At 39.2% G+C, this 8,805-nt stretch overlaps 3 protein-coding genes across 3 annotated transcripts; 2 read left to right on the forward strand and 1 right to left on the reverse strand.

Annotated features, from left to right (window-relative positions):
- On the forward strand, window positions 1-2,985 carry LOC101307426 (DEAD-box ATP-dependent RNA helicase 38-like). The gene is made up of 8 exons (XM_004306120.1): window positions 1-159; window positions 278-565; window positions 717-944; window positions 1,200-1,265; window positions 1,684-2,085; window positions 2,182-2,311; window positions 2,481-2,577; window positions 2,934-2,985. Exons 1-8 carry the CDS (start codon window positions 1-3, stop codon window positions 2,983-2,985), a joined length of 1,422 nt encoding a protein of 473 aa, XP_004306168.1.
- A 637-nt stretch (window positions 2,986-3,622) lies between these two features.
- On the forward strand, window positions 3,623-4,780 carry LOC101301223 (dnaJ homolog subfamily C member 28-like). The gene is made up of 2 exons (XM_004304278.1): window positions 3,623-4,056; window positions 4,244-4,780. The coding sequence occupies exons 1-2, from the start codon at window positions 3,806-3,808 to the stop codon at window positions 4,674-4,676; spliced, it is 684 nt and encodes a 227-aa protein (XP_004304326.1). The 5' UTR covers window positions 3,623-3,805; the 3' UTR covers window positions 4,677-4,780.
- LOC101300938 (vacuolar protein-sorting-associated protein 37 homolog 2-like) lies at window positions 4,735-8,374 on the reverse strand. The gene is made up of 7 exons (XM_004304277.1): window positions 8,141-8,374; window positions 7,673-7,876; window positions 6,157-6,244; window positions 5,586-5,625; window positions 5,434-5,480; window positions 5,207-5,327; window positions 4,735-5,079 (listed from the first exon to the last, which is right to left on the reverse strand). The coding sequence occupies exons 1-7, from the start codon at window positions 8,152-8,154 to the stop codon at window positions 4,916-4,918; spliced, it is 678 nt and encodes a 225-aa protein (XP_004304325.1). The 5' UTR covers window positions 8,155-8,374; the 3' UTR covers window positions 4,735-4,915.
- Window positions 8,375-8,805: the final 431 nt, after the last annotated feature.

Genomic DNA, 8,805 nt, shown 5'->3' on the forward strand with positions numbered 1-8,805 from the left:
ATGTACACCACCCTCGCCCACGCCAAGCAGTTTCTTATTCCGCACCCAAACGACGCCGTTTCGTCCCCTCTCGGCCTCGATCTCAACTTTTCCGGCCTCAACATCCACCGCGAGAACATGTTCCTCGACGACCCTGAAGCAGACTTCAACATCACAACCGTACCACCCCTCTCTCCGATCCCTCATCATATACCGTCTTTTCGATACAAAATTCGTAAAGCTCTGAATTTTAGGGTTTTTGATTGCTGATCAAAATTGGGGATTTTTTTTTGGTCAGGTGAGTGACACGCGCTACAGTTCGGTGAGGAGTTTTGACGATCTGAATCTGTCGCCGGAGGTGTTGAGGGCTTTGTATGCGGACATGGGATACAGGAGGCCCAGTAAAATTCAGGCAAATACTCTGCCGATGATTTTGAGTCCTCCTTATAAGGATTTGGTTGCTCAAGCACACAATGGTACTGGCAAAACTACTTGTTTCGGGCTCGGAATGCTTGGCCGTATCGATCCCGGTGTTAAAGCTCCTCAGGCACTCTGCATTTGCCCCACCAGAGAGCTGGCCATTCAGGTCTAACTCATTAGTCATTACATTTCGTATATTATTATTCCGAGTTGTTTTGGTTCTTAGTAATTTCGATAGAAAATTGTGGACATTGGATATTTGTAAGAATGAGTTGCATATTAGGTAATAATTTGATGGTGGTAAGTGAATGTGGCAGATATTGGAGGTGCTTCAGAGGATGGGGATGTACACAGGAATTAATATAGAGTGTGCTGTCCCATGTGTGACGCCGAGTGCTACATCTGTTCATGACCGGGCACCAGTAACGGCACATATTGTGATTGGAACTTCTGGTACGGTGCATAAGCTTATTTCGTACAAGAAGCTGGGTGTAAGCAAGTTGAAGGTTCTTGTTTTTGATGAGGCTGATCACATGCTTGCCGAGGTAAGTAATCATTTAGTGCTGGTAGTCTTGTACTATGTTTATTGTACGTGGTTCTCGACTGTTTGGACAATTTTAATTGTTATAATGTGAGCATCTCTGTTGTGCGTTTTCATGAGCATTAGTAAGAGAATCAGAGCTATTAAAGAAAGTAATGCATTTGAGTGATTTGATATTAGAAGTTTTTGTTTGTTTGTAATGGTTTATGCTTTGGTCTACATATAATGGCATTGTAAATGGCTTATCATGTTTGTACAGGATGGCTTTAGAGATGATTCCTTAAGGATAAAGAAGGAGATAGATAAATTTAGCCCTCATTGCCAGGTTTGTCAAACTATCTTTAAACTTTTACTTGTGCTCATTGCTTTGTCCAAACCAAAGGTTATGTAAATGCCTTTTCATTGTTCTGTATATTTTCTTGAATGGTTCTTCCAACATGTCTGATAAAATGTGCTTCTTTTAGTTTTAAACAATTGACGTCAGTAGTGGCATAAGGTAAGGTAGCATGATTTGTCCAAGAGAATTTTGTGCATATTTTATTTTGAGTACTATCAATACTTTGATACCCTCTAATGGTTTGAGTAGGCTGACAAATATGATGGCTGGACTGCCTTAGTACAAATGTTTTTAGTGTAATAGGAATGGTTATGAAATGCAGTTCAACAGCGACTTGTACTTTCTGTGAATGTCTGTGTATACAGTGAAAATGTTAAATTTACGTGGTGTGACATTCTTTGTCTAGGTGCTTTTGTTTTCTGCTACATTTAATGAAATGATCACAAAGTTCATACCGAGGGTGATGAAAGATTATAATCAACTAACTTTAAAGAAAGAAGAGCTTTCTTTGGAAGCTGTGAAGCAGTACAAAGTTTACTGTCCTGATGAGCTGGATAAAATTGAGGTGATCAGGTCTAAGATATTTGACCTAGGAGATTACATTGGACAGACAATAATATTTGTACGGTCAAGAAATAGTGCCAAAATGCTGCATGAAGAACTTGTTCGAGATGGTCATTCGGTTACTACCGTACATGGTGCCCTCAGCATTGAAGACAGAGACAAAATAGTCAAAGAGTTCAAAGATGGTTTAACCAAAGTTCTCATATCAACTGATCTCCTCGCTCGAGGTTTTGATCAACAGCAGGTGCTGGCTTTTCCTATTCGATTTCCCTTCATTGTTTTCCCTTTCTGTCTCCTTCAACTTACAAGATTTACGTGCTGACATGCTATCTTTATGCAGGTTAATTGTGTTGTCAATTATGATCTTCCAATCAAGCGTGTTGCTTCTTCAAGCACACGGGATACTCCAGAGCCTGATTATGAGCTCTACTTGCATAGATGTGGCCGGGCAGGTCGTTTTGGGAGCAAGGGTAAGTGTTGGATCACGAATATATCTTTTTATTTTCTCTTTCGTGTGCACTCTAGCTCTCTCCATGTAATACAGTTATGAAGACGGTAGTAAAAATATTACTCTACTATCTATATTAGAATGTGTAATGGAAAGATTAATTAAGTGGGGTGGTATTTGTAATCATGCAGGAGCTGTGTTTAACTTGCTTTGCCTTGATACGGATAAGCTGGTCATGGCTAATATCGAGCGCTACTATAACATCCAAGTACCAGAGGTAAACACTTGCACCTCCATTCTAGTTAACTTCTGCATACAATACTATTGGACAAATGGAGGCTTAATTTCCAAAATTATTTTGGTCACATGTTATTTAGCTTAAAGCTTAGACGTCTTATTGGGATGAATGTACACTAAACTCCTTGTTGAGGGGTTAAGCATTGTTTGGTGTGCAAGATTGGATTGGATATGCAACTCGTTAGATCTACGTAAGAAATGGAAGTTGGAGTCAGAAGTTGGTATTCATTTCTTCCAATGAACTTGGATGTGATTATATGTCGATTCCAATCCTAGACACCAAACAGGCATGTATGATGATCTTTGCTCCAACTAATTGTTTTCATGTTCCATTGTATGTAGGTTATGAACAGTGAACGGGCTTTTCAAGGGGCTCTAAGAGCTGCGGGGTTACTGTAATGACCAAGCAGCCAAACCCAGTTTAGCCATTTTGTGATCAAGCATAGGTAGCAGTAAAGTTAGCTGCAGCCAGTAGTTTTGTATTGTAGAGTCCGGATTTAGAAAGAACCTCTTTAAACTCTTAAAGTAAGGATGTTTTTAGTTCTAGCATGTATTTTAACAATCAAAGCCACACATTCTTTAGTTACTTACCCACATATGAATCCTACAAAATATTAGCTAAAATGAAAAAAGTTTAACCATTTGATTGGCACAATATTGTTTTAATTTTATCTAACTGCCTACAATTGTTTACGTCAATTTGAATGACTAAATGATTATGAAATTAGTTGAAATTTTATAGACATGTATCTTGCATATGAATCTAGATGATTAACGGTTGAGATCGTTAAATGAAGTCATCTATTAATGTAAAATAATAGAAATTCTCAAATTTTTAAAATAAGGAAGTCCTCTTTAGATCCTCCCTCTTGAATTGTTATTATATCACTATGTATCTATCTATGTTTTGTTCAAGTGTTAAAGATATTTGTTAAAATTAATTCTTAAGGGTAATAGTGCAATGTAACCCGATTATTTTACCTTCTTGCATTTCTCAACCCGACCCGTTACAAGTATTTGCCCGGCCCAATTCCATCCTATAACCTTGTAAACACGAGGCAGCTGATTCAAAACGCCACGCTTTCTCCAGCAGCCACGTGGCACAACCTTAGCCGCCTTCCGGGGCAGTCACAAAATAAATCACCGCCACTGGTGCTCAGTCCGCCAGAAGCTTGGAGCTGAAGAAGTCTCGGACTTCGGGGGTTTGAGATCCGAAGCCATGGCGACCCGGCTTGCGCGAAGACCAATAGCTTCGTCTTCTCTGTTCCGGAGATCGATGCTCCACGATTCGTCTCTGACGGCGATCGCCGCTGGCCACGGTGGCTCCGAATCGAGGCGGCTTTCGTCGTCGAGAAGCAAATCAGAGAAGCCGGAGAAGAAGAAGCCGCTGGACCGTTTATCGACGATTATAGACGCCGTTAACGAGCGCAAACTCCCTCCTGAGCTCCGCGGTCAGCGTAACACCGTCAGGTTAACGGACTTATTTTACAATCCACACTGGCACACTCTTATGTTTATTTGCGTGACTCAAATTTTTATGCTGTCTACAAAATAAATAAATTGTGGATTCTAAATTAAGGAGTGTGAATTTCATTGTTCGTATTGGATTGTGTTGACAGTTGTTTAGTTAAGTGATTTGAATTTGGTATGTGGGCAGGTCGGAAACCGACATTATCAATGTGGTGGAGCAGAGAATATGGCATTCAATGGAAGAAGGTCAGTTTGAGAACTTGCCAGGGAAAGGAAAACCTCTAGACCTGAGCAGCAACAGCAACCCTCACGCAGACCCGGCAGACGATACATTGTATAGGATTCTCTCGAAGAATGGTTGTGCGCCGCGGTGGGTGGAGCTGAACAAGGAGATCAGGACACAGGCGGCAGAATGGAGGAGGGCTATGAAAAAAGCTTGGGAGAAGAGAAATGGTGAAGGGGGCGAGGAGAGATGGGTGGAGACTAGTGCGGCTTTGAAGGTGCAGATGAAGCAGATTAATAACAAGGTTTTGGAGTATAATCTGATTGTTCCTTTTGGGCGCCAAATGTTTGGAATCAAGTGGGAGAAGGAGCTGGAACGAATGGAGTTGAAAGAGTAATGTTGCTTCTGAACTAGAGATGATTGTAGTAGAGAAAGATGTTTTGGCACTTTTATTTGTTTACTAAGACAAGAATTTTTATCAAAATTGAATACTAAGAATGCAATGACCAGCAGTTTACCAAATATTACACATACACAGCAAACAGAAATCAACCATCTAGAGCAATGTTTCTGAATTGTTCTGTTATGTATCTACTAGAAAGTATACATTTTTTTTGCGTCCCAATCATTACAATTTCAGCTGATTGAAGATGTTTTTGCCGCAAGATGAACAAGCGCTCGTCGGTGGTAAGTGTTGCGAAGCTTCTTATATTTTGGAACAAAAGTCCCCAGATCGATTTCACTATTGAGGAGTTGCCTGTGCAGGTCTTCAGATTCCTCCTCTGTCTTATTCATTGCTTCTGCAGTGAGATCCATCATATGTGAGGAAACAACAAAGGAGTCTAATGTGGAAGAAAGCTTCAAAAATACAAAGACGTATGAGCTTATTCTATAACTTTAAAACCTTATATTAAAGATATTGCATACCTTGAAGCCTTTGGAGAAGGGAAGAAGGTGAACGTGACTTCAAAGTTTCTTCTTTCTGTCGCTCAAGCTCATTTAGCCTCTCTTGAGCGGCAGCCAGCTCTGTTGTTCTAATTATTCTGCACTGTGACCATAAAACACAGGAAAGAATAGTATTACAATCATTGGGAAACAAAACAGTTATACAACTCCTCCAAAAAATATATATATATATATATATAAATCCCTACCTGATTTCTAAGTTCCACCATGCGTGGTTCCTTCTCCATGTTTTCCCCTATTTGATAAAATTTAGAGTTAATCTCTTGTTTTCTCATGTGTAAATCAAGAACGGCATGTATTATTTAGGACATCAGAACAGAACATGATGCAAAAAACTCACTGGCTAATTGCAGAGTTTCCTTTCGTAGCTCTCCCCTTAGCTGATGTCAGGCAAAAGAGAAAGGGTCAAGACATGTCGCAAAATTCTTAGTATCAAGACATAAAGCTAGTCCATTATCATATGAACATACATACCTACCTACCAATAAGGATTAAAATCAAGTATACTTCACATGAATTGTGTTTCTAGTTGGGTATTACGGCTAGTACAGATCTTACCAAGTCAATGTGTGACAGTGAAGTGACTATACAGAGCATAATTTCCTTGAGAAAAGCACAATTTCAATTCTTATAAAGATGGTCTCAAATGGTCTTGATTACTAATCATAAAATCCGATTGAATCCTTAAAGTATAATCCAATCAATTGTTTAGGCTTGCAGACATAGTCAGGCAATTAAAATTTCATGTACCACATAACCACAATATGAGCACAAGCTTTTTGTCACTCATTTACATGCATCATACATCCATGTGATATTTGGGCAAGAAATGAAGAAAAAAAACTACAACACACTCAAGGAGTGATTGTACATCTTAAAGAAGTAAATAAAAAACAATATTTAGAACTTACATTATTTTGATCTTTGACCTGCTCGAGCGACAGGAAAAATTGATGGTATGCATCCTTGTCAGACAAAAGCTTCCGTAGTTCGTCAACACTACAAGTATAAGCAAGAGTAATTAAACATTAGACATGAGAGAGTTCTCTGCACTTGGAGACATTAGACATGAATGTTCAATACAATATACTCAAAGTATTCAAAAAATAGAAACATTGTTAACAGTGGCAGCATCATAAAGTATCCGTGCACGATATAAAGTTATAAACAATATATATGATTCTCAATCACAAAGATGACCCAATGACAAATGTCATAGCATAGACCAAAAGCAACTATGCTCTAAAGAAACATAAGGAATTCATTTTTTGATGTAAACTATTAAGATCTCACCAGATTCTAGGAGTCATACCTAGGGCCAGGCAGCATCACACTAATCTACAAAAGCACAGGCTGCCCCTTATAAGGTTAAATCTGAAAACTATACACTATTGAATAGAGAGGCTAAGATAAATCTAGAACTAGTTAAGATAATCCTAACAATCTTAGGCTTTTATGATATCAATCCCTAATTTCTGCAAGAGAGACCTAAATAAAGATCTTTCCTCTTCTGCATCAAGAAAAATCTAATAGTAGCTGTTCATTAAACTTTCCAATTCACTCATGTAACATCCCAGGTAGGCCATCATTGTCTAAAGATTTCCCAAATTAGAAGTTGGGCCATAAACTTTCTTTATCACATCTCTTATGAACCTCTAATGGCTTCTCCTACTTGGGTTCTCCATCAATAAGGCAGCAAAGAACCTTACAGCAAATGCGGACAACTTCTGGTACGACAAAAATGCATGCGCTTAGACAACAATATATCAATTATGAGATGATAATAAGAAAGAGATAATCTTATCTGGTCAGAAGGTTCGCTGTTAGAATTCAGTTTTACAAAGTTTCACTCTTGTTGTAGGACAAGGGTAGGAGATCGAGTTAGATAGGAGAGAGAGAAAATTAGAGTAACTCACGTTCACCATGCCCCAAACCCTTTACTGTAATATGATAAGATCATTCCATATAGGTTACCAAAAGATAATAACATATGTAAAGAATTTAACCCCCTAAGTTAATTAATCAGTACCTTGTTAATTATACTCCTAAATATACTGAGACAAGAGTATCAATCATCAAGTGGGAAAGTTTTACGGTTTTCGCCAAACCTAAGAGAAGTTTCTAAGTTCTTGTGCCTGACATAAATACAAAACTGTGTCCTATTAGTCATCAACTTATTTTCAACATTCTTCAGTCAGTCAAAACCTTCTGAGATATGTTCTCATTTTCAACTAATGACCAGTTCAAACAAAACTTACAACTACCCAAAACAACCAGTAAGGAATGGTAACAAAAGGACTGAACAAGCGTTTGCAGATTATTAAAGCGAAACCACAAGAAGCAACAAGCAGATATACACCAACCTAAACCCATGGACTTAAAAGACAGTGAACAATGACAATCAAAGAGTTAAACGAAACTGTGTACCTTTTGTCCTTCAAAGAAGCAATAACACCGGCAGCTTCAGTTGGAGAAACAGGCGAGCTACCCCTGGAACTCAAATTGGGAGTAGAAGAGGTTCTACTCGGTGTTAAAGGCCGAGACGATGAACTAACAGAGGGAGGATACCAAGACTGCTGCGACGGAGCAGCATCATCCGGACGTGGCTGAGCTTGCTGCTCCTGTGATCCCCTGCACACAAAAAGAATCAAACTCCAGCTTTCCAAAATACATCATCAAAATCAAAACAACTTGAACAGTTAGATCATTCTGCAACGCAATTTGACACAGATTGAGTTCATAACGATCATCAAAGTTTCAGAAACCAATTCAATCAATCAATCGATACACCAATCCGCAGAAACAGTTGCGTGCGTAAGTCATCTAATATGAAGCTAGAATTAGAGAGCCTATGATTCTGAAAAACCCTAGCCGAAAAGGAGAAGCGAAAATTACCAGAATTTGAACATGGCTAGGGAGAGGTTGAGAATCGTCCGATCAAATTGGAGCTGAGCCGGAATCGGAACAAGTGGAGTCGGCGGAGGAGGAAGAGAGAGAGAAGACGGCGACGGTGACGAAGCAGGAGACGACGAGAAAGAGTTGGAGAGCTGGAACTGGGTTTCTTTCCGGTTTGGGGAAATCAACGGTTACGTCTGCGTGTGCTGGTAGAGATCGATATATTACAAGACGCGTGGGAGATGAGGAACGCAGAAGGAAGAAGCTTAGTTGATTGGGTCATTTGGGCCAGACGACAAGTTTTAGGCCTATTGGGATTGCTCCAAGCCCAATCATTAGTTTGTTTTTCTTTGTAACACGTCATCTCACGTGCAACCTAAGTATAATTCTTACATGTTAAACAAAAATCAAATAAGGAGTCAATGTAGACATAACACGAGTGGATCACTCTAACACAATGTAGACATGCGATATGAGTCGGTATGAGGACGTGATTTGATCAAATGACCCGCTATGTTAAAGTAGAGGAACAATGGACAACAACAACAAGAGGATTTGCTTTATCTCATAATAAATAGTGAAAAAAAAACACGCAGCTTCACTTAAATCATTACTAACTATGATAGCACCGATATTGCTCTCAACTTGATCACTCTAGCTAGCAA

Source organism: Fragaria vesca, linkage group LG6 (genome assembly GCF_000184155.1).
Source record: "Fragaria vesca subsp. vesca linkage group LG6, FraVesHawaii_1.0, whole genome shotgun sequence".
NCBI lineage: Eukaryota > Viridiplantae > Streptophyta > Magnoliopsida > Rosales > Rosaceae > Fragaria > Fragaria vesca.

Coding starts and splice junctions, on each gene's coding strand:
- LOC101307426 (XM_004306120.1), top strand. CDS start 1: ATGTACACCACCCTCGCCCACGCCAAGCAGTTTCTTATTCCGCACCCA. Junction 160..277: donor CAGACTTCAACATCACAACC/GTACCACCCCTC, acceptor TTTTTTGGTCAG/GTGAGTGACACGCGCTACAG. Junction 566..716: donor CCAGAGAGCTGGCCATTCAG/GTCTAACTCATT, acceptor TGAATGTGGCAG/ATATTGGAGGTGCTTCAGAG.
- LOC101301223 (XM_004304278.1), top strand. CDS start 3,806: ATGGCGACCCGGCTTGCGCGAAGACCAATAGCTTCGTCTTCTCTGTTC. Junction 4,057..4,243: donor GGTCAGCGTAACACCGTCAG/GTTAACGGACTT, acceptor GTATGTGGGCAG/GTCGGAAACCGACATTATCA.
- LOC101300938 (XM_004304277.1), bottom strand. Junction 5,626..6,156: donor AGGTCAAAGATCAAAATAAT/GTAAGTTCTAAA, acceptor GCCTGACATCAG/CTAAGGGGAGAGCTACGAAA. Junction 5,080..5,206: donor CCTTCTCCAAAGGCTTCAAG/GTATGCAATATC, acceptor ATCTCACTGCAG/AAGCAATGAATAAGACAGAG.